The 26,208-nt window shown below is 35.6% G+C and overlaps 1 protein-coding gene across 5 annotated transcripts in view; it reads left to right on the forward strand.

The window, feature by feature from the left end:
• The window catches only part of ADGRA1 (adhesion G protein-coupled receptor A1), a 281,000-nt gene that overhangs the window by 111,765 nt on the left and 143,027 nt on the right, over positions 1-26,208 (forward strand). For all 5 annotated transcript variants that reach the window (XM_048060556.2, XM_067000767.1, XM_048060559.2 and 2 more), the window contains 3 exons: positions 166-237; positions 974-1,137; positions 16,331-16,544. In XM_048060556.2, coding sequence (XP_047916513.1) covers positions 166-237; positions 974-1,137; positions 16,331-16,544 — 450 coding nt within the window. The remainder of the gene's footprint in view (positions 1-165; positions 238-973; positions 1,138-16,330; positions 16,545-26,208) is intronic.

Consider the following 26,208-nt stretch of genomic DNA (forward strand, 5'->3'; position numbering starts at 1 on the left):
ATTTGACTTGATTGTTGTTATTTATGAAAAAGCAATGTACAAATTTAAATACGCATTTATTGTCAAGAAAGCAGATTTTTTTAATTAGCATTTGGAAAATTATACTATATAACAATTTTGTTTTCTTGTACTTGCTGTAACTGACTGTAAATTTCTTTTTTCTAGGAATTTGTCAGGTAATATTTTTTCAAGCCTCATGAATGGACTTTTTTCTGAGCTGCTAGCTCTGAAAGCACTGTAAGTATGATTCTCTACATTCTGAAATAGTCAGGAAAAACATTGCAATAAACGTATCAATGTTGAATATGAATTCAGACAGGATTGTTCCCATGAATGCATTAGAAACATAAAAATATGTTTTGTTATCAATGTCTGTCTCAGATAGTGCTGACAACTTGACCCTGTTCCTGACAAGTCCAGATTGGCCATCCTGACTGGCATTCCTGTTTTTTTTTTTTTTTTTTTTCCTTTATCATTTCTTTCCATGTTTGCCTTCACGACATCATCTAATAATTCTGAATGCAAGAAAACACTCATGTTAAATACTTTTTCTGGAATTATAATAATGGTTCCCAGTTATTTATATTAAATGCACCTCTCTGAGATTTAAAATGTATATTGGGTGTTTCCATGGTTAAGTTTCTACTTAAAGGAGTTGTTTTTTTTAGTATTTTTATTTTTTATTTTTTTTAGTAAGGAAATGTATGTTAAAGTATGACTTTCCACCATCTACTCAAATTTAATTCAGTAATCAGTGATATTGTTCTCTAACCAAAACCAAAATTTTTCTATAATGTCTTGGAAGCCATTAAAATGGGGACAATGTGTATTAATTAATCAGGATATCTTTGTAATTACTTATATGTCTATGTATAGTTGTCTTTAGAGTTAGATAATTTTCATCTAACAGATGTTGAAGTATGTTTTTGAGAAGTGTACGTACACCAGTTGTGATGTTTCTTTGCCTTTCTAGGCATTTCAACACTGATTCACTCATTTGTGACTGTAATCTAAAATGGGTCTTACAATGGGCCAGAAATGCTTCGGTCCGAATCGCAGAGGAAACGGTTTGTGCTTACCCTAGTGCTTTACAAGGACTGTCATTTCGTAACCTGAAGGAAAACCAGCTGATATGTGGTGAGCTGTACTCTCACTTAGTATTAAAAATTGCAATGGAATAGAGAGAAAAGAGTTTTTGTTGTTGTTGTTTTGTTTGTTTGTTTAAGTGATGCAAAAAGTTAGTAACTCTGGTTTTCTTGTAGGGACAATGAATTCAGATATATTGCACAGAAAATGCAACTAATATTGAAAGAGAATGGAAAAATTACAGTTTTCTTATTTCATCCAGAACAATACATATATTTAGAGAACACCTTTGTCCAGATTTAAATTCTAAATGCATGTTGCTTAATATATAAATATATCAATATATAATGGTAGCTCTAAGTTGTATATTGCATGAACCTGAGGATTGCTACAGGGATTTAGAGAATGCTCCTTTCAGTTCCTTTCAGCTAAATCTCTGACATAAGTGTCAGATATCATTTTTGTATCTTTCATTTTTATAAACCTGTACTATACACTTTATTCATCCCCAGGACATGGTACTAGGATTTTTACAGTGAGCTTTAGTTAGGCAAATTCTTTATGTGAATCACTTTCTGAGAAACTTTTTCCACCATAGCAAACATGATGGATATGGTATGAGGTAACAAACAAACAAAAAAATGTATGAATGAGTAAAGAAAATTAATCTCTTGCCAAACACTGTATAGCAAAGGACAGACGAAAAAACCAGAGATTTTAAAGGGATCATATAGTACAGAGAAAATATCCTTGCCTGAGATTGTGCTGGTGGATTCCATGATCAGAAATATAATTTGACGAATACTTCGTTAATCACAGAAACTTTGACTTTCTTGAATGACAGAAAATTGCTGGGTGGAGACTTTGCTAATGCCATACGGAAACAAAAGGGATGACACACTTTTATTCTGATAACCACAAGAGGAGTTCTGTGTGTTGCTAACACATTTCTAGCAGAAGGGAGATCAGGGTTGACTAGAGTCATAACAAAAAATTTGGTTTTAACAACAACCAATGCTGACCTTTAGAAGTTGGGAGAGATGTTACAGGCTGTAGACCACAAATGGTCCAGCGGCTGAACTGTTAAGGAAGCACAGATACCTGCCTGGATCTTAAGGAATGTGCTCTTGTGAGGGAAAGGGAGAGAAGTTTCCAGTAGTCTGCATTAATGAACATTTCAAAATCTCCAATCCCTCTCAAATATTAAGCTCTCACTTTACAGAGACCCAGCATGGGTATCTAAATAGAGATCCATTTCCCAGCAGGAAAACTCCTCCTGAAAATGGTGGAATGATCAGAAGAATCAATTAAGGACTGTTAATTGGTATTTCCAGGTTGCCAATGAATTTGCCTGCAAATTTTACAGATGAAATGAAACTGAGAGCAGTTTTTCAGAATGTCATCCTTGAAATCCAAATAGGACTCCCTTCCACACTTGATACAGAATTTGTAATACCCTTCTAGTTGTTACTGCTATTTATAATGTCCAGAACACTTGACAGGGTTTGTAATGACTGCCAATAACTTGACACTGCTTTTAATATCTGCAGAGAGCTTCCTGTTGATTATATGTGCTGAGCATTCCACTTGCTCTGTACTGCCTGCCACATACTTCACGGTGTTCATATCTGTTGGGCAACTCATGGTTCCCGCAACATTTAGCAATTTCATTTTCAGTAACTTAATTTGAACTTAGGTGTAATGCAAGGCTGTCTGGCACCGAAATAATAACAACTATTGAGAATGTTTTTAGAGTAGTATGTGTTGAAATATGCATAGAGCTAATCAAAAGAAGCATATCTTAAAGAAAATATTAAGAAGTAGTTTAAAAATTGAAGACTTCTGACTGTGAACATCTTCCATACTGTCAGACATTTGTATTTAGAGTTACTGTTCTTCCTTCTACATGCTAGTTGAGGTCATGAGGTATCATTGTCACAAGATGAGAAAAGAACAGGAGAATGGAAGGGAGAAAAAATAGAAGGAAAATGGCAAAGATCTTCACAGGGTAGATAGGGAATGAACCAAAAAGTCAAAGTATTATGTGAAAGGGAATGGAGAGGAAACTAAATGGTAAAAGAAACCCTTTTACCTACAGCAGAGCATACAGTTTGCCATGAGCTTTTTACATCTATTTCACATTTTGATGGGATATGAAATCATCTTTCAAATTCCTTCCTGGCAAATCTTTCTCATGCATCTGATAACTTAAGGTAGCCAAAGAAGTCACCCATTCAGCAGTTAGAAAAGTGCTTTTGGGATTTTTATAAAAGTTAATCTAAGTAATGGCATAGTTTGGAATTCATAAGACTTTGCTTCCATATTTCATTAACAGCTTATAAGAGCTATTTAAATCTTCTTTAACAAAAATCACCAGCTCTCAGAAATGTGCGGCTATAAAGCAATTTTTGACAGTGTTGGAAATAAGGCTGAAAAGTAGTTTGATGATAAAAGATAGTTTTGCAGTCTTGTACTTAAATATGAGGGACTGCAGTGAATTCATAACAGTATAGACAGAGTATCTTTCTAAAAAATGATCGTGAAATTGGCTTCATGCAGGGCCTTGTTACTGTTTCTCCATGACTCCAAATAAAACTTACTCAATCTACAGGAGGAAAATTACATTTTCCTGAATACAGTGCTGTAAATTCCACCTGAGGTCTGATATGTCTGCGATTTTCCCTTGTGGTCTTCATCACCAGAGGTTGATTCTGTAGGCTAAATTCTTCACTGAGTGAAGACTTGTATGAGTTTTTGTCTTAATAGAATTACAAAAGATAGCTCTTAACAAGGGTTTTTAATTATTTACATCGATGAATGAAATACTAGAGTTTAGTTTCTCGGTCTCAGAGCTATATTGATGCTATTGAGCTTCAAGCAGTAAAAGTTCATTTGTTCTGCAAATTACAATTGGCAAGTAATTCTGATGCAGCCTTTTTCTGTTAGAAAACATTGACTCATCAGAACACAGATGTTTGGAAAAGTGTTGACTTCCTGTCTCCCCCAATTAGATTTTATTTAAAGTTTAGAAAATAGATGACAAAATATTGGTAATCTTTAAATAAATGATTTGGCTGAAAATATTGTAAATATTTACTAAATTATACAAAAAATGTTGCGAAGGTCAAAGTATAAAACTCTGTTTTTCTGACATTTTTATAGTGCTTTAAGACATTGGCATTATTTACTTTCCACCAAAATGTATATATATATTTTAATTCTCCACATAGAAATAAATGTTTCTCATGCAGGTCTCCCATAAAAAACAAAAGTTCCTCCCCAGCTTTCCTGTAGGTCCTCTGTAAGTACTTTAAAGACTATATGGTCTCCCTAGAGCCTTCTCTTTTCCACGCTGAACAACCCCAATTCCCTCAACCTGTCTTCACAGGAGAGGTGCTTCAGCGCTCTGATCATCTTCATGGCCCTCCTCTAGACTTACTCCAACAGGTCCACGTCTTTATTCTGGGGCCACGTCAGGCCCCAGAGCTGAATGCGGCACTCTGGGTATGGTCTCATGGAGTGGAGATGAGGGGGAGAATCACCCCCCTCAATCAGTGCATGTTCTTCATGTATCCTCCTCAGTCAAGACACTTCCAGAGTAAAGAAACAAATATAATTTAAAATGTTAAATAAATTCAGGGGAAAATATGGTGGAAACAGAACTTGGAAAGCACAGAGTAATGGCTAACATATTGCAGCTGAATCATTTTCCTTTCTTTTATTAACATGAATTGGACAGTGTATTGGTTTTATGTGGCGACGGTGGGGGGTTCAGGGGTGGCCTCTTTGAGCAGAGACCAGCCCCATGTCAGATCAGAGCGAGCTCCAGCCAGTTCCAAAAGGGACCTGCTGCTGGCCCAAACTGAGCCAGTGTGTTGGGCCTCTGTGAGAGCAGATTTAAGAAAAGGGGAAAAAAAAAGTGCTGCGCAACAGCAGCTGGGAGAGAAGAGTGAGAAACAGTTCTGCAGACACCAAAGTCAGTGAAGAAGTAGGGCAGGAGGTGCTCCAGGTGCCAGAACAGAAGTTCCCCTGTGACTTGTGGAGAGGCCTCTGGTGGAGTAGGCTGTCCCCCTGCGGCCCGTGGGTCCCACGTGGAGCAGATCTCCACGCTGCAGCTCGTGGAGGAGCCCCCGGTGGAGCAGGTGGATGTGGCCTGGAGGAGGCTGCGGCCCATGAAGAGCCCCCGCAGGAGCAGGCCCCGGGCCGGAGCTGCAGCCCGTGGAGAGGAGCCCACGCAGGAGCAGGGGATCTGGGGGGAGCTGCCGCCCGTGGGGGACCCGTGCTGGAGCAGTTTGATTCTGATAGATGGACCACGTGGTAGAGATGCGTATTAGAGCAGTTCTTGAAGAGTTGCTGCCTGTGGGAAGCCCACACAGGATCAGTTTGGGAAGGACGGCATCCCATGGGAGGGACCCCACACTGGAGCAGGGACAAAGAGCGACTGTGAAAGAGTGGTGGAGACAAAGCTTTAGGCACTGACCCATTCCCTTGCACCACTCAGGTGGAAAAGGTAGAAGAAAGTGTATGGCAAGGGGGTGGGGGAAGGCGTTTTAACTTTTCTTTTTGTTTTGCACCATTCTAATCTGCTAGTGGTAGACAATAAATTAATCTCCCTATGGTGGGTCTGTATGCTGTTTTGCCCATGATGATGATTGGTGAGTGATCTCCCTGTCCTTATCTCAACCCTTGAGCCCTTTCCACCGTATGTGCATATTAAAAAAAAGCATGAGAGAGAAGGAGCACATTTATATTCTTTATGTACTTTTCCTTCTTGTGTTCTTACAGATTTCTTGACCATTTTAAGACTTGATTTCTTACAAAGAAATTTCTAACATCTAATTTGTTTCTCTCACAATTAAATCTCAGCAGATCATTAAGGTATATTTGTCTCGCGCAATATGCAGCTCCCTAGTATATTTTCATAAGTATTTTTTTGTTTGTTTGCTTTGTAATCTTGTCTAAAATATCACAAAAAAAATTTAAGATATTTTAAATCAATTGCAGCAATGCAACTGGGTGAAAAGAAACCCTTTAGATACTTACTTTATACAGTACTTTCATATTTGAAGTTATTTTTTGTTTGTTTTCTTGATGTATTTTCGTAAAATACAGTGCAGCTTTAACTGCTTTCTCAGCAGTGGTGAGAAACAGTGAAATACCAATGTCTTGTATCCTCTGAATGTGGAAATGTCCTTAGAATTTTACCTGATGTGCTTGCACATCATTTCCACTTCTCTAGCAAAGTGTGCTTCCACTGTATAATAGGAAGAACTTTGAAAGAGACATGTACTTTTAAAATGCCAAAAATAGAAACTGGAAAAATTTATCTCTGAATGAGTACTTTTTCAGCATTTGAATTTGAGCCTGAAACCAAGAGAATGCATTTAGCTTCATTCTACATCAGATTTAAGAACAGAATCTAATATTTTACACCAGGGATATTGAGTGAAGAATGAGATTCAAAGTTGCTTTTTTCAGATGGTGGCAAAAAATGAATGATCTGTATTGCCACTGGAGTCTTAAACTAATTGTATGCATCTGCATGTAGATTATTTTTAAGTTTTCTTTCCTATGTGAAACATATTGCAATAGTAAATACTGGCTCAGAGTTAACGCGGTACCTTTTTTCTTCGTTTATTTCTCTCAATGTTATCTGTTATTTACTTAAACCTAGGAAAGGGCTTGAGATTGTTTCAACCACTTCTTTCTTCGTTTACAAGTCATTCTTAGTATATTAACATAATGTAAATATTGAACTGTGGGTTGTGGGTTTTTTTTCAGTATGTAGTAACTGACTAAATTCGAAATCTCAAGTACAAAGAATGATGGATTAATTATCCAGATTTAGATTCCAATCCTGGAGTTTCTTGGCAGCCTACAGATAGCCTGCTGCATTCGTGTGGAGCATCATTGTTTTCAAGAATATGCAGGATCAAGACTTCAGCTCCAATTCTGCAGGGAGTGCCTAATCATATGAACAGGTCTAATGATATTTAAATAGAAGTATGTGTATTAGTAACCTTTCACAGGATTATGTTTTGCAAGATATAGATAGTGATACAATTAGCTGTAGTTAAATCTTCTTACAATTCTTTCTATTTTACAGTGTTAGCAATCCAGGATTTCCTTTAATAACAAAATATGGATAGTAACAGATTCTCTGTATATCAAATAATGTGACTGTAAGTTTTGGATCTTTCAAAGACTGATGTGGTAATTTTCTGTCTGAGCTAAGCAGACCATTTTAGATATCAAAGTTTTCAATGTATACCATTTGGTAGCATGAAACCAATAATACTCTAACCTTTTGGATCCAAACTGTAGATTTCTCATCTAAATGTGATCATTCTCAAACTGGGAAAAAAAAAAAAAAGAGAAAAAAAGGAGTATGGTACTCTACATTTAATATCAAACATTATTATCTATTTTCTTTAGTGATAATTTATAACACTGCTGCAAGGTTGGGTGCACAAAATTAATAATATAATAATATTTAAAAATACTAAATGTGAAATAATAGGAGTATTGAAATAGTCATTTACATACATTTAAAGGATGAGATTTTACTACTACATGTTTTCTTGCATCTGTACTCACACATGAAGATGTAGTTCCATACCTGAAATCTTACTGATTTAAATGCTGGAAATGTACCAAATTTGTTTTTCTTCCCATAGCTTACTCTTAAAGTATTTCATTGTTTTTTAATGTACAGTTGTGTCTGGTTTTCTACCTTTCCTTTGCCTGCTTTTACCCAAAAGCTTGCAAAAAGCTTTTTACTGAAAGGAAAATTTAGCTAACAGGTATTAAGTAAAATATTTGTGAAACAAAGCTTCACTGATCTTCAAAACTTATACCCACAGAGACTTGACTGGCCATCTCCAAAACCTAGTTTCTCCTGAGCAAAGTGATGGTAAGACAGCTAGCCTTGGAGTAGCCTAGAAGATATATTTTTAATCTTAATGTGGCAACATCTGCATTTAAAAAAAATAGGGTTAAACTTTACGCTAGTGATTCATAAATAAAAAGATGTAAGCTTCTTTGCCAAACCTATGTTAATGTTGTCAGCACTTATTACATTTTGTTGTAATTAATCTTATCTGTTCTCATGAGAAAGTTCTGTATAAAGCCTCTGTCCTTGTATCCTATGTTATTATGATTTTTCACATTTTTATAGCGCTTTTCAATATACATCACTTTCTCTAATGTATGTATAAAAATGCCTATAGAAAGCTGCAGTTACTGGGACTGGCAACTGAGATAAGAGGAATTTGGAAAAGAAAGCCTTTGTACAGTGACTGGGGCAAGTTCTTACTTCAACAGAACTGTCACTTGTTCTGCATCTTTTATGTTTCTTATATTTCCTTGTTGTCTGACATTCTTGCAACACAGAGGGTTACTCATGCAGTCTGATGGACTCTGGGCAATTAGGGGCAAGCACTGCCACTCTTGGGACTTTCCTGCTGCTTTCTTGGTCTAAGTGTGTAGTAATGATGAGAAAATAAAGAGAAAGTGGCTAGCGGTGCTTAAGGTTTGAAAAGATGAGTGCTACCACTGCACTTCCCAGATAGATAATCAATATATTATGTAGAGCTATGTGCTTTATTGTTGCCGCCACTCAGCCATTTTTTACTAACTGCAAGCTGTAACAAGCGTTCATAGCCATGAGCCTGCCAGCTTGCTTGCCATGAGGACAATTTGAATAATCGAAGTTAGCTTTCTAGCAATGGCTTCTGACTCTTGCCAGTGAAGGAATTTGTCTTGATTAATCTTCTAATACCATAGCTGTCAATATGTTATGGTCTTCAAGTTTTGGGATGTGGCAAACATTCAAATGTTTCAGCTTCTCCCCAGCTTCTTAAGTAGGCTTCTGGGACAAATTGAACAGAAGAAATTTAAAAGTGGCAGCAGATGTATTTGATAAGGAAGACACTAGTGATGAAAAAACTCTTTGCCCATTCTTTTAAAGTCTAATAGATAGGCCAATAGAAGATGTGGACTTCATTTTGCATGCATGCAGATATTTTTGATTAATTAGACTGTACAGTTGAATTTTCTATTGTGGAAAGTTTTCAGGTAGCTGTTGCCATTTTACAAATTAATGTTATATTTGGCATTTTTTATTAAATGTTATTAAATGGAACCTGCTACCAGACAAAAGACGTGGACCTGTTGGAGTAAGTCCAGAGGAGGGCCATGAAGATGATCAGAGTGCTGAAGCACCTCTCCTGTGAAGACAAGCTGAGGGAGCTGGCGTTGTTCAGCTTGGAGAAGAGAAGGCTCTGGGGAGACTGTATAGTGGTCTTCCAGTACTTACAGGGGGCCTACAGGAGAGCTGGAGAGGGACTTTTTACAAGGGCATGTAGTAATAGGACAAGGGGTAATGGCTTTAAATTGAAATTTAAAGATTTAGAATGGTAGATTTAGAATAAATATAAGGAAGAAATTCTTCACTATCTGGGTGGCAAGGCACTTTTACAGGTTTCCCAGAGAAGCTCTGGATGCCCCATCCCTGGTGTTCAAGACCAGGTTGGATGGGGCTTTGGGCAGCCTGGTCTAGTGGAAGTTTGTCCCTGCCTATGGCAGAGGGGCCTGGTACTGGATGATTTTAAAGGCCCCTTCCAACCCAAACTATTCTATGATAACTGCACTGACTTTTAATCTTCTGTTCTGTGGGTATGAAGCATATTTATGAGGTGAACCAACACAGATAATTGAAAGACCTGTACCAGTGGACTGTGACAGTCTGGACCATTGTACATAACTGAGGATGAATCCAGGGACTGCTACTTCTGTTCAGCTCCATGCAGCAGCATCTACATTCATATCAGTGCCTCAATCCACTGCTTCTGCTACGTGTGCTCAAGAGACAGGCACCCTTTCTCTCTCTTTTTCTCTCTCTGTTTTTTTCTTGTTGACAGATTTACAGATATTCACAGGAGTCAGAAGTAAAATGTAATTCAAAATCCATAACTGAAAGTAAAGCAGTATACCTGCCTGAAATCTTTCTCTTAGGTTACTATCTACCTTTTTTTTTTTTTAATTATATTGTAACATTTCAGTGTAGCACTTAGCGTTACAAAGTAAACTTAAAGCTATGATTTAATTGAGAGATACTGCAAAAAAAAAAAAAGCATCTATTTATGCTCCTGCCTGAAAAACGTGATGGTGGAAGGGACTGATAAAATGGTGTGGAACACAAATAGAAGCTCTACTTTTTTTTTTTTCTTTTTTTTTTTCTGCAGTGAATAGTATCTGAATATGGTCCAAAACCTTCTTGTCCCAAGCCCAAAAGACTATCTCGTATAGATGTGTTTAATACATCTTGGCATCTGTATTTTCTTAATATTATGTTAAAACTGGAGCCAGGCAAAGCTTTTATTAAAACTGAAGCTTGGCTCCAGTTTTCTGTTTGTTCTTGACTTTCTTAGCATATAGGATGGTCTATGACCTTCCATGCCAAACCTTTTGTTATTCTCAGAAAATTCTGCAATAAGGAAATTGGCATTGATGTATTGGCACCTCCCCTTCTTGGGAGAACTGGCCCTCACAGCAATTCAGATCACTCTGTTTTCTTCAGGTCTGTTCAATAAATATCAACAGATGTAATTTGCTTTGTCAGCAATTCAATTTTTTAACTAATGTTTTTCAATTTATTATTCCTCATTTTCATCTGTCCTTTTATTGGACCTGTTCCTTTACTTTGTCCTCACTTCCTGCTTCTCCCCACTGTGCTTTCCATGCACATTTCTTTCCCACTGAGACTGTATACAAATATTAGAGCTCTAACTCACACTTTTGTCAGCAGGATGTGCCGCACTCTGTAGGCACGCTCAATTCAATAGAAAGCCCATTGGCAATACAATAAATCAAGTGATTAACAAGAAGCAAAATGCCAACTTCTGTTGTTTTTTGTTGTTGTTGCCATTGTTTGTTTGTTTGTTTTTCTGTCTAAAGCTTGTGGTGCACTGTAGCAAACTGAATTTTACTGAGATGCACAGGAGTCAATTGTATATCATTAGATGTACGCACTGTAATACTGCACAGATGCGGGGGCAACCTGGAGAGACCTGTGGATCTTCCTGTTTCTGAATGTATAAAAGCTGCCAATATGGACAAAACCAGTTAATGAGGGTTAGAAGCTACTTATCTATACAGTGTTTAGCTGCCCAGGCTACTGTATATGCAGGAGAAAATGCAACAAACTAGGTAGGATGTGGCTTCATTTTCTGTGCTCATGTCTCCAGCATCTTGTATTGATCATGCTGGACAATGACTAGCTAACTTTCTGCAGTGTTGATGGAAATTTGTTGCATAGGTCAGCTTTTCTGCATACATATTCATCCAGGAAACAGTAATGTCCATTCCTTATAAGTGCATACACTTTAAATGTAATCATATAGCATTTAAAATGTAACTAAAATATGGGTTAGAGATGCATTGTACATCTTTAATGTATTTGTACAACACAAGTACAAACATTTGTCTTCCATATATCTTCAGATAGCAGTATTTCTTTCACATTCTTCTCCTTTCCGTTTTTTAAAACAATGAACAGAAAAGGCCAACATTAGACTGAAAATCAAACTATTTTTTAAAATATCAAGAAATGAAATGAATGGAAAAAAAGCAGAAAATCTAAAATGTGCATCATAAGTTGTTTTGTAAAGTTACTTAAGGCACAAACAGCAGAACATGTCCTCAGAGCTCCAGCGTACCTTGCTGTTACTCTGTTTTAGCTAATGGTTATTAAAACAATTTCTATTTTATTTTTCAACTTCATATACATATTGGGATGCTGCATGCGTTAAAATGTGCACAGATACACTCTGTGAGAAATAATATTCTGATTCAGTGGTATTTGTGCAACCTGATTCCTCCTCCATATGCCCTCAGTATTCTAGTCTAGAGCTAATCTGAAATGCAGGATTCGATAGCATAAAGAACAGGGCCTTCAGTCAATAAAACCCTTTTCTGCTGAGAAACGAGAGATAAAGAAAAAGATGTAATTACTGTAATGACGGGTTAGACCTTTAGATTCATGCTGCAATCAGTGATTCCTGTGGTGCTCTGCTGCAATCATGGTTCAGAGCTGACTAGAGAGAAGACAGGTAAAGACTGTAAAACACTTCAGCACCCCTTGATCTAAGTGCCCATAGGAGATTCACACCCCTTATTTGCAGATGGTATTTTTTACTCCAGACCTGAGGGGCAGCAATGTGGATTGTCTTGGAAGGAGAATCTTGGAAGGAAGAAAGAAAGGAAGACCCCTTAAGTTAGTCCCTTCCATCCTAATAAAACCACAGTAAGCTGTAAATTATTTTAATCTTATGAGACAGTTGTATTTGCCTTCATTTTATATATACATATATATATATATATATATATGAGCCTCAGAGTTTATATGTATTTATTTGGTCTTCAGTAATCACCTAATCAAAGAGAAAATTTCTCTTGCATAGAGATATGCTTGCCAGAGCAGTTATATTTCACATGCTGTCAAATCAATGCCAAAATCATTCCAAATACTCTCAGAATCTCTGCCTTTCTTACTTCTTTATCTTCAAAGTCAAGCTTGAAAACTTATCTACAGGATTGGTAAATACTTTTATTTTTATTATGAATCTGAAGGATTGTTGAATTATGGACTTAAAATACATATTTCCAATGCCGATGCTGATGGAACTATACAATCTTTTCATAGCCATTTGGGATAAAGGGTATTGGCCCTAATCCTGAAACTCTTATTTATGCAATTAATCCTTGTCTCTGTGAACTGTCACTGAAGTCAACTGGAACTTTTGCATGAGTAATAGTTGCAGAATCAGCCCCAGTCATTTAAATCATGATTTGCCGTGCAAAACAACCGAAGATTAACTCTGATAATCTTTTTTTTTTTTTATAGACATCACAGATTAAATGCAGATGTTTTGTAGATGTACTTAAATGCACCTTCCATGCTCTGCAAATGTCATAATCCATAGAAATTTTAGTAGTTTTATTTTGAAAATTAGCTTGCAGCATTATTTGTCAATTTAGCCAAACCAAATATGTACATTCTGAAAGGATTCAGCTGGCCAGAAGTATATTCAATCCTAATGGTAAGCCAAAAGTATGTTTCCTTCACTTTGCATCTTTGTTGACACTTAGAAAGACTTGCAAAGAAAAAGAAAATGAATAGGTTGTTGATATGACTGATGTCAATAAAAGGATAATTTTCTCCTTTTTGATATACTATAGTTATATAAAAAAAAAGAAGTTTCATTTACTTCTGTTCATTAAGTGGGAAAGTCTGCTCAGAACACTTCATTCATACTCCATTTTTGAGTCTGGTCTGATTCCCAAGGCTGAGCAATAGAAGCAATAACAGGAGAGCCTTGAAGATCAACTATAAAGGCAGAGATAAAGTCAAAGAGTTAGTGTTATACTGCATCCATATGTCAGGCAAGTTATTTAGTTTGACTTAAAAAATATTGATACTATAGTTTGCACTTTTACTACTACCTCGTAGCTACATGGCACACTGTGTCACTCACTGCCTGAACAGAAACTTACATTTATCCTCAGTTAAAAATGAGAAATGTTTTCATGAGAAGTATTTTATTTCTGCAAGTTCTGTATATTGCTGTTGTAGCTGTGACAGTGTGTTTAATTTTCTGGACTCTGTTTTCATTATCTGTGGTTGGGGGATTTGAATGTAGCCAGAAAAACAGAACATTCAGTCAACTTACAGCTAAATTTCACAACATAACTTTTGCTTATACTCCATAATTGACTTCATGATGCAATATAAAGATTGCAGCCTTTTGGAGAAAGAGATTGACATCTCAGTCTTCAGGTAAAAACCTTTAATACAAATGACCAAACCTGTAGCTATTATGAATGAGGTAGTAATCTGGTTTACCTTCTCTTTCACTTAGAAGTCAAAGAATGTATAAAAATACTAGGTATGTTTCACAAAATTTTTATTAATGCATCCATGTCCACAAACAGGCACAATCAGAGGATAAACCACAGGATGTATATGCAAATAAGGAGTGATATCTGAAGCCTGACCTTTTTAGTAACAGCAGACTTGCAACATTTCAGTAGATAGCAGTTAGTCCTTTAATCCTCTGTGTGCTACTGCCAGGTAGCAATATCACAGATTCGCTCATGCACAAATCCTGCGTATTATGCTGGCCAGCATTCTTGCTCTATAAAAAAGTAGAAGTGATCCTTCTCACTGTTTATTCAAAGTAGGTGATGAATATACTATTTAACATTTAAATTCCCCAATAGTATTGAGAGCCAAAAGCTAGATTTACAAATGCAGTTTCTCACAGTTTAACTGATCCAAAGACAACATCTGAAGAGTATAAAGAAGAGTGTTAGAGTGGGATACTGAGTAAGGGGAGCAACAAACACTATCAGTTATACACAAACGTTAGCAGTTCTAAAACTGGTGATTATGGCTTGCAATCTGGTTAGGCATGTTCCTCTGTACATATATTATGGGAAATAGAGGATTTTGGAGAGAAAGTTTAATACAAGATAAGATTATAGGCAGTGAAATGGAAAAAAAAAAAGTTAAAGTACTTGTCAGGAAAATAGATGGTTGAGACAGTCACTGTTGCTGCAAATGTGGAAGAATGACCTTTCAACTGACAGCTCTGTTGGCTGGACAGATAATAATTATGAGCAGTCTTTAAATGGAAGCAGAAGGAAAATAAGGGAGAAGAAGACATAGCTTTGTAAGTTCTTTTTTTCTCACCAAGTTAGAAGGATTTCTAAGGTGCAGGGCAGTAGGTATTGTGTCTAAGATGAGATTGCAGTAATAAAGTTTAAAAGTGACCCAGGCTCAGTCAATTATTTTGGCATTGTAGGCTGAAGTGAAAAGGTTGTATTTTAGGAATACAGGATCACCATGGTAGTGTCTTCCTCAATCACATATGTGAGTCCTTAGTATTTTTATTGCCATTAGAATTTTTATGTGATGATAACAGTGTCAAAGGTAGTAATTTTCTTCTCCTACTTAAGGAGACTATCAGAAGAAAGAAAATAAGGTATTCCTTTATTCCTTATTATCCCATAAAAGACGACCTTCTATTCTTCCTTTAGATGCAGACTCTCTGTTTCAATACCTTCCCTAGAATGCTTATTTTCAATCTTCTGCAATTGATTTAAAGAAATCACATTAATCTCACAATGTATAGAAAATATTTTACAGGAATTGCATTTAGGTTGTTTCAGGGTCTAGAAATAAAAATGGAAGGAAAGAAACACCATGTAGAGATTCAGTCTTAAGGGATGCAAAATTCAATTACTGCCAAATCTGTGAAATTAATAGACTTTCAGCAGTCCCAAAAAGGCATATGCCTTCCAAAAGTATAATGCTATTTATTTTTTAATTGTCCTTACAAATTTGGGTATGTGCTGATAGCAGCTGTTTTTTTGTAAGACTCTGCTTAGAACAAGAATATGCAATATTCTTCTTATTAGGGTATTTCTTGGGGAAAGACAGGAGAGGGAAAATTCATGAAGATAATGATATGTGCTGTGCTATAAAAAGTAGAAAGAGATTCTTAGATAAATATTTAATCTTGAGTAAACATCTAGAGAGTGAAGTTGACTTGTAGAAAATGCAAAAGGAAGCAGGGACAGTTAAATAAGAAATCATAATGACAGCTGAACTTGAGGGGAAAGTTTAACTTTCATTATTAGTCTTATCAGTATCCAAATCCCAGGCATGTGAAATAGTTTAGGATCTCTATAGTGATTAATTTTTTTCAGTGGGAGTTTCAGCCTCTGACACTGATATGATCTTGTAAATGTTAATCATATCTATATTAATGTGTGGTTTTTTTTTTCTTTAATTGGAAGACTGATTTTGTCTGTATAGCTCTGTATTAAAGCATCCTGCTTTGAGCAGAAAGCAGCATCGGGCGCTCTCAAGAGATCCTTTTTAATCTCAGCCATGCTGTGAACTATTCTGTGAAATCTGTCTTCTGTAGATATTCTAGTAATCTTGTAGTTATCTGATCTCACACTAATGAAAGAAATCTGATCTCTAGAACTAACATCATCATCAGACTCAAGTGGGTAGTTTGTGGGTGTATATTTTATATTAGTGCTTTCCTATTAAGATCTATGAAGCTAGAATTGTATACTTTACAATATTCATATTGTACACCGTACAATATTCATTAGAGAGGAAATCATTGTGAGAGTTTCTTCTATTTATTTTTGTTTGCTTTCCTTGCAGCTGGGCCTCTGGAACTTCCTCTTTTTGAGCTGATCCCATCACAAAGACAAGTTGTTTTTCATGGAGACCGCTTGCCATTTCAGTGTACTGCAACTTACGTTGACAATACTACCCAAGTACATTGGTACCATGCTGGTCGTCTTATTGAAACAGATGAAGAGAGTGGCATATTTGTGGAAGACAGCATCATTCATGACTGCTGCTTAATTACACGGTAAAGTATACACATCCCTTGTAATATTCAGACTTCTAGACAAGGTGAACAGATGCTGATGTGAAAAACGCAAAAGAATAGGCTTCCATAAAAAGAAGCAACAATTAATATAAATTCTATTTGGTAATGAAAGTATTGTTCTCGTTTTGCATCAGTTTTCCCTTTAAAATCCGATTTAATACATTATTATAAATTTATTTATTTACATTTATTTTTGGTTTTCATCATAGAGTCTGGGTTTGTCACTAAAAGCTGCTAAACTGTTGCACATATCCTTTTGTCCTCTGCCAATTTTCATCACTGATCAAAAAAAGTCTTATTCTGTGTAGAAGATTGAGTGAAAATAGCTATGCTAATTAGCTCTGGTTCGTCATTAACTTCTTTTCACTCAATCACTTTCTATTAATATAATTGACCTGAAATGCTTCTTGAACTATCAAATGAAAATTATGAAGGGAGTCAATTTAATTCATCTCCACTGGGGTCTTTCAGTATTATTGATTTTAATTTCATCTGCTCACTGGTTATCTGACCCCTTTTGGAGTCCTGTAGATCTAGATGTGTGGATCTGGCCTAACAGCTGCTGGCTTTTTTATAATACCAATGTGTAGGGGTGTGGTGGATAATGAAAAAGACTAATTAGTATGGTAATGCCAAATGCATAAGCTATTACACAACTGCCAGGTCACTTAAATTAAAGCATATTCTTCTCATTTCCACAATATCAAAATTAAAAATCATGCTGTTAATCACCTGTTGTTTTTCTACTGAATTGTTGTAGTATTTTCAGTATTTTCAAACAACTATTTGTAGTTGTTTCTATTGAATATGTTGTAGTAGGTAAGCAGTTCATAGCATAGTAATATACTGAAATAAATTCTCAAATTAAAATTATTTTTTTAATTGCTGTCCTCTTTAAAAAGCTAGTATAGAAGCTTGCCTGAATTTTCCTTTATACTGCTTTATTTTTGTCAGACCTTGAAATAAAAACCTTGTCCACCATAAGATTTTAATAAGAATTAAAGATCTGCTACCTACCTCATTTAGTGTGCTATTAAACCAGTGAAGTCGATGCTCACGTTGTAGTATGCACCAGGACCGGGCATTCAGAAACAGTGTTCTCTAAATACCTTGCAGCATTTGCTATTATACACTGGAAAAAATTACTTGACCTGTCCAAACTGCGATACGCACTGACAAAATAAGACAAAAAATTCTTTGAATTAAACTCAGAATCTCTAGACAATTACTTATAAGCTTAAACCATTTTCACTGCTCTTTTATTTGAGCCGTATGTCGTACTTCACAATACAGTAGGGCATCAGTACTTCATTTATTGTACAGCATGGTTCTCATCCAGTAAAAACTGCCAGTACTCAAGCAAACATGGCTCTGCCTTGATCAAGGGGCTGATCAGAATTAACTCAATGAAGGCATGGGGGCCCTGTGCTTTTGAAAGTAGCAAAAAACATACTATTTTGAACTCAATGATTTTATTCATACACATTATAGATATGCATTGTATCTTCATATTGAAAATGAGAAAACATCGGTCAAGTTATGACTGTAAAAACTCTCGAGCATTTCTTAATTTTAATCTCAACTTCATGACCATGCTACAACTCTGTTAATATCACAGTTATTTTTGCCCTTTAAAATAACATGTAATGGCCTGCTTATTACGTTAGAATAGTTTATATTAATATGCTTGTTACATGCTAGTATACACTGTTTAGTGAAACACTGTAAAACATCAGAAAGACTATGCCCTATTGAGGTTATCATATGCTAAGTATAAGATTTGGATTAAAAATAAAGGTTATTTAAAATCAGTTCTTACAGTGTCATATTTTGCCTTCCTATACCTACTCTTTACAGCAATTGTTTGCTCTCTGGTTTTATGTGATTGCACTAAAAGATAGGTTTTGGTTTGTGCTGGTAAGCAATTTAAAGATTTCTGAAGCCAGTTTCAAACAAAGAGGTGTAGTGCAGTTCCAAAAGCTGCTTATTCAAACATTTTTAGGTGGTTATTTTATTGGGTAGTTCCAGATATTTCCAGATATTACACAGATATCATACTAAACCCTTCTGTTTTATTAACTGTCACAGGAGAAGGATAAAATAACCAAGTGTGTATTTTCTTTTCTCCTATGATAAAGGAGAATAAACTAAAATAAATGTTTTTGTTACAATAATTAAGCTAAAGTTTTGAACTGTATTCTGGCCTGTGACATTTTTCTTGGCAAAGAATATTCACTTGCAGGAGATCTTGAGTAGGTGTTTTTAATTCTGCTGCTAGCTCACATTTACCATTTCTTGCCAATGATAATAATATTTGATTCTGTTCATGTTGAACTTTTGTCATTATGCCTGTGTATAAATGTCATAGTCATACATGAAAATGTGAATGTGATATGGAACTAATTTCCTATCATCTGAGAATGGGTCAAGCTGAAATTGTGACCTGTGTTTATATGAAGATGGCTTAATTTCTTAAGTCTGGAATATTAGATTAAGAGCTTGATGCCAATAAGTGGCAATGAAACAGTCCATATCCCTGAAACCACATAGATAGAGGGATTATGTATGGTTCCAGGCAGCACAGCATCTTTCCCTACTTCCCACTGTTCCCCTTCTGCATCTGGAGCAGCTGGCAGGACAGTTATTAGTATATTAAGCTAAAGAATATATTTTAATTTTATGAACCAAGCAACTCCATAGTAGTGTGAGACTTTAATTTTCAGGAGTTGCTTATTTATCCCATAGACTATAATGACTATTTTAGTGTCTTTTTAGTTCTATTCTGTAAATACTTGTGCTGAGTGTTTAATAGTGGTTATGTCTGACAGCTGTAATGGCTGCTCTGGGAACATTACAGTTCACATTGGCTGTTTCTAAAAACATTAAACTGTACAGAAAGTTAAGAACCCATAGAAAAGAATGTTACAACTGGAGAAACTAACATGCTCTTAACTAAACCTAGGACAGCAGGTATTAGTGTCAAATAAGTTCTTCACAAGTCATTTTTCATAGTGTGTGTAGATTTGCCATTGGAAATTCAGGCTGTTAGGTCTCAGCTGTGACACTCAACCCCCCCTTCCCCCCAAAAAAATATATTTTTACCAATAACTCTGTGCAAACTATTTCAGTCTTCTAAATATGGTTGCCAACTGCAGTCTTTTTTAAAATGATAATAATTAATAATAATGATGATGAAAAAGAACTAAGCTTAAAATATATTTACTTATTTATTAAAGCATATAGTACTTCCTTACATTTTGACAGCAGTCAGCTGCCAATATGGGATGTTAAAAAGTATATAATGAAATAAATAGAAATGTTTGGGATGAGACAGTACGGAACTACAGCCGATTCTTTAGGTGTAATATTGATAAGGACATCAATACGAACACTCATTTAAATATTTATTCATAAAATGTGTATACATATTTCAGAAAGCTACTTTGAGAAGTATATGGTTATTTGAAAATATCCAAAACCTCCCCCTGCAAAAGAAATGTCTGATAGCAGAGAAGAGCCTCAGATTATGATCCACTTGTAATAATGAAGAAACAGGGAGAGAAATTAAAAGCAATACAACATTGTGGTTCAAAAAGTATGATAATATTTTTTTGTAATCTAAAGGTTCTTCTAAATCAGAGTAAGGATTTGGAATTTGAATGAAACAGTTTCACTAAAAGAATAAGGGTAATTCAAGATGTGGTTAGTGAAAGAAATTGAATATGAACACAAGTTGGTGCCAAAGTAGACAGGTAGTATCGTGACAAGTTGGTGATGCACACAGGCAAACTGTATAGGAAAGAAGAAAACACTTGCAGAAATTCAGGGAGGAAGGCAGAAATTCTTTGTCTATTTTTTGTGGAAAGAATCCAAATGACCCCTGAACTCTCTTAACAGTTTGTGGCAAGAATACATCTGGAAGAGCTGCGAAGCAAGCAGAAGTGGCTCAGACAAATATTAGGTTAACGAGCAGTCTGAAAATGGTATGCCAGTGATGAACACACTGGTTGCACAACTGAAAGTTCAGATGTATTCCAAATCGTGGCAAAATATTGCAGGTTCGCTCCATGTGAGATTAAAAAAATAAGTGAGAGAACAGATACAAAGAATCTGATTTAAGTGTTCTGTGTTCTGCTGTCACGAGCATTTGGAGATTGATGAGCAGCTGCAGGTCATACTGAGAGGCCAGGGGAGAGCAGCAGAAATTGCTTAGTACTGATATTTTGTTAGTGCACCTAATTGACTCTATTTGACCCTTAGCTGTCAAGCAGTTAGGAAAGAAATGAAGCAAAATAACCATTTAAATTGTAAATCAATGTCTCTGTGTTGTTTTGTGATTACTTCAAACGCTGCAGTCAACGGTCTGTGGCTTACTTCAGGCACTGCTGAAAGTAAAGGACCAGTGACAGATGTACCTTTACCAGCAAAGTTCTTGTGCTTCAGACAGAAAGATAATATTAAAAATTATTATGAAAAGCACATGCTAAGGATTTGATTATCAGGGATTAAGAGAATCTTCATGCCAATTAATTAAGCTTAGGCTTTTTCTTTACCATGCTTTTAATTATCTGAATAAAACCCAATGAAAGCTTTACTACAAGTCAGTTTGGGGAATAATATAAAATATAACCTTTGGAAAACTTGGCCAATACCATGAAAGCAAAACCAGCAACTCTCTGTGATTAAAGGAATGGACATCTGAGAATTCTGCTGTGCCATAAAACACGTAGGCTTGTTTTGGGGAACTGTTTAGCAAAACATGGTTGAAAAATAAAAAATTTTAACAGAAAAAAATGAGTTTACCAGAAAAAAATATTTCTGCCAGATACAATAAAATAAATAGAAAAGCAGTAAGTCAAAACTGTAAAGTAAATAAATAAAAAAAATCATAGAGTCTGTCTAGAAAGCTTTTCAAATATATATTTTTTTTTGACCATGCTAAGATGCCTTGCACACTCTGTGCAATAAATGCAGTGTTGATTTTGACCTCTCATTTCCATCTCTGCCTATTTCCTAAAAGTATGGGCCCATCCATCCATATCACTGAAATGAACTTTTAAGTTCGGCTTAAAATGCAACTGTGTAGCTGAGGAGATGCTGCACTATAGCAGTGCTTTGGACTGAATGTTCCAGGACAGTATTTTTTGAAATTAATTTTCCTGTCAGCTGTGATGTAAGGTGTAATTATACACTTTCTCTCAGTCCAGGCAGTAGTTTGTAAGCCTCTGAACCAGCTGTGATTATCAGAGCAATCCACCATACAAATAAAAGAATCTCATTTTTAATTGTTTATGATATTTTGATTAGCTGACTCCTGGCCATCATAAAATAACGTTTATGCTTTTGGAGTAAGAATAGAGATAGATCCTGAAGTTCTTCTACAGGAATTTGCTCTGTCTTGCCTCTTTTGTTTGTTCTTCCCAAATTTCTTACAGCTCAGCCAATAAAAAATCAGTATTATAGCCCCACTATTCAAGGGTTTAATCCATTAAGTATTCATTAAAAAAAAAAATCTTCATTTGTAACATCACCATTAACACGTGATTGACAATGGAGGGTGGGAAATTCTGGCAAAGTAGTGGTATTTTTTGTTTGTTTTCTTTTTTGGGGGGGGAGGAAATGGGGAGGGAGGAAAGGAGGGGGCACCTGCTCCCAGTGGCATGTAATCAAACAATCAAGACTCGTCATAAGTAGGTGAACACTTACAAATCATCTGCAAAATATTTTCCCTAAAAGGCTTTTTATGCAATTTTGACTATTGGACTGATTGTCATAGTGTTATTTTTGTCTAAGAACCTCTGCTGCTGTACAGATCACAAGAGATATGCTAATGAAATAAAGCTTTCTCTGGATAACGTTGCAGTGAACAGACTACTTAAGGGCAAATGAAAGGCATACGGCAGGTGTAGCTGTATTTCCCGAGAAGGCTGCAGTTGTATGCATCCTGCAGTCAAGCAGTTTTCTGTTAGAATAAAATTAATAGCAATAAACATAAATTTTACCATCCCCAAACCTTTCACTGAGTGACAAGGCAGTTCAGTGATAGACAAGTGATTCATGAAGTACTTTAAATAAGCCCTGGCTCAGGAGTACGCTCTTTACGTAGCTTTATAGCACTGTGCCATAACAGACCTGCCAGTTGCCTGAAGGTTTCTCCAGCAAGAGAAAGCTTTGGGTGCTCTACAGCTGTTGATAATTTTTTTTTTTTTCCTTCTCTACTTTAAGTTCTCTGCTAGCTGGACTGACATATATTGACTCTAGAGCTGTGGGAGTATGAAGATAAATGCACCTTTATGCACACCGTTCAATGCACAGACGGGTTGTCCCTACCTGGCAAGATAGAAAAGAATCATAAAACAGACTAAGCCTATTGTATCTGTTAGAGCTATTTTGCAGACTGTTTCTGAAAACGGTACGGTATAGTCACTGTAGTATTAGCATTATTTGTTTTCAGAATTTTAAGAAACAAATTGATGGCACATAAATGGGGGTCACAGGTTCATTGACATCCACTTAGAGAAAATGCATCTTACCGCTGGGCAAATGTTTATATAAAAAATCGATAATATTTTGAACATTTACATTTCAGTCAATGTAATCTGAGCAACACAAAGGAAAATACAGTAATTTGGTTTACTAACTAACACAAAGGTCTTCTCTTCCATTTCGAAAGTAGATATTTCTTTGTTTTTCCTGTCAATATTTTGTCATGAAAACCATCTCTTTTCCATTGGCATCTCTGAAGTGAAATCCAACTAAAATACTGATGTGAACAAATGAACATTTACATTATGTTTAAAGTAAGTTATAGCACACTAAGCTTATTGGGTAGCTACTGATGGCATTAAATGGTAAGTTTTGCTTTGGTTTTGTATTAAATCAGAAGAAACGGAAAATTGTGTATTTCCTGTGTGTATGACAAATTGATTTGTTAAAATGAATACCGGTTTTAATTTTTAATCTACCTTTTCTACTGCTTTTGGCCAGATAGAAAGTTTATTTAAAGGCCATCTGCTTTCTGAAGCTGGTTTTTTCATGGGTAAATAAGTAATTTTGTCAGAGAGATCAAACTAGCAACTGAGGTTCAGTTAAAGTGCCTAGATTTACACATTCTCTCTTCATTTTCTGTGTTTTAACCTTATATCCCCTGTGAAAGGCTGTATTCCAAGCAACAGTGTACTCTGGAGACCAACACTCATTTTTAAAGTTTTGTGTTAGTATTAATAATTAAAGGTGGTATGTGTTGGATGCAGGTTATGCAGGCCTTTTGCCTGAACTATAGAAAAGCATTCTCTTACCTATCTGAAGAAGAGTGTTAAATGTGTTTTTGTAATTAATTTTTATTTTTTTCTCAAGAAGAGTGGTTGGTTGTCATCCAGTCTTAAAGGAGATCAATCCAGACTTTAAAACCTTTCCCATGGAAAGCCAATCAAAATGTGGTGTTGAAGTTTCATCTTTATTTGTTACTGTTTCCTAGCATGCAAATGAGTGCTGGGACCTACAGTAAATGTCACTAAGGTATTACTTTAGGACATGCTTGAGTAATTTTGCATAATGAGACCTACTTCTGATTGTCTAATTAGTTATGCATAGCTGTAGCAATGCAAAACTATGCCTCAAATAGAAATCTTTTGTCACAGGTTACTTTATTACATGTGTATCGCTTCTGTCTGTCTTAAGGTTCCTCTCTTTGTCCAATGCCACAGGCTTCTATTGAATATTACAACTTTTTCATGCAATTGTATCAGCTCTACATATTAATTAATTTGTCAATATGTCAGTCATTACATTTGACAAAGGAATCCTAATATGCATGAAATTTCACAGTGCAAAGAAGAAATATGTATCTTCTCTTGTTTTCAGTGTTCTTTGGTTTACTGAGAAGGCCACTATGATTTCCAAAGAAAACATAAGAAAGGCTTGCTAGTCATCCTTTTGTTCCCATCAGGCAGCAGTCTTCATGTTCAGTTTTCCTTGACTCCATCTCATGAATGTCTGACTTTGTTTATTGCTTGGTAGGTCATAAATTTCCACAAAAGTAGCAGCTGTCACTCCTCTGAGAAGTGCTCATGAGTCTGATTGCTAACATAGAGTGAGTAGAAACTCCTTCTGATGCATAATCCATCTGTAGAAAAGCTGCATAGTAAATGCAAAATCATTTCATTTGTGGCCTGACATTTATTAGTTTCTGTGAGCCAGGATAATCAAGTCAACTACAGGCAATGGTGCTCTTCTTTCCTAATTCTAATATGCTCTTATCAAGCTCCTAAAACAGAGTTCTGCAATGTTCTCAAGTATTAGGAGAGTTCCTGCCTTTTGTCAAGACTTGTTGACCAAGAAAGATCAAGAATGCTTTTCTACGGACAGTACGAAAAACACTGGAAATTCTGGGGATGCCGATGTAATAGTGTCAAAACTTAAAATATGTAAACAACCTAACAAGAATTTAATGAAGAGGTTTAAAATTCTATACAGGCCCACCCTTCCCTTTGGAGTTGCCAAAATTATAGGCAGAGAAAGTGTTAAAGAGATTAAGTTGACCTCTTTTTAAGAATTAAAACACTTTTTTTTTTTTTTTGTTAATTTAGTCTCTCAAATTCTCCAGGGTAATAATCATTTGTCATATTCAGACGGTAAGTAAATGAACAGTTTCAATATTGGTCTTGCTATCCAAATTGTTCTAGAGGAATATAAGTGGCATCATTTATAGTGGCCAGGTGGCTATTGAGGAAGTGATTCCATGTTTTGGTCATTACACAGCTTCTTCTATTATTGAACCTTATTTTGGTTCAACAAACATTTTGGTTCTGAAGAGCCGCAGAAAATTAATTGTGACATTGAGGATTTCCTCATCATTTTAGAGAGCTTGAACCAGAGTTCAAGTACTGTGTTTCTAGGAGAAGCAAAAATGATGTATCAGTAAATATTTGTCTGTGAAACTGGGAAACATCACCTAATTAATTGACAGGAAGTCTGTCTAGTGACAGATGAATTTGCATCAGAACACATTTCAACAATTTAAATGAATAGAAAATGTACTCATTTTCTTCATATTTATTTATCTTCATATTGTTTACCTGTAAAACTGATATCTTCAAGTATTCCCTTACTTTCTATCTCCATCATTTACCTAAAATCAGCATGGTTCCCAGTTTTATCAAATTTGTAGTATTAACAATGACTACAGTTATTTTATGTGGAAATCAAAAGATGAGCGCATTTCTCATACATTCTATTGACTTGGAAAGTCTCTGGGACTTGCTGCCAGAGGTGAATTTTTATGCTGCTTATTGTTTCAGTGAAAAAAGTGCTTTTATAGATAATTGTTTTTGTAAGTTCTAGGAACATATTCTTTCTCAGCTGTCTCTAAAGATGATGCAAGATGGTTGGGACATATGAAACAGAAAACTTAATTTGAAAATTTTTATCAACTGGTTAATTTCACTGAACTTTTGCAACCTGAATGTGGAAAGATGTATGAAGAGGTAGCTGGGAGGTTGCTGTTATTGGTCTTCCTCATCTGATGCTTCTTAATAATCAGTTGCTTCTGTTGATATGAAAAAAATCAGTTAATTTGTTTGAGTAGTGTTGGCTAGTGAAGTTTTCTCTATATTCTCTGCAATAAAAAACACATTAGAATTCA

Source organism: Anser cygnoides, chromosome 7, assembly GCF_040182565.1.
Source record: "Anser cygnoides isolate HZ-2024a breed goose chromosome 7, Taihu_goose_T2T_genome, whole genome shotgun sequence".
In the NCBI taxonomy this organism is placed as follows: domain Eukaryota; kingdom Metazoa; phylum Chordata; class Aves; order Anseriformes; family Anatidae; genus Anser; species Anser cygnoides.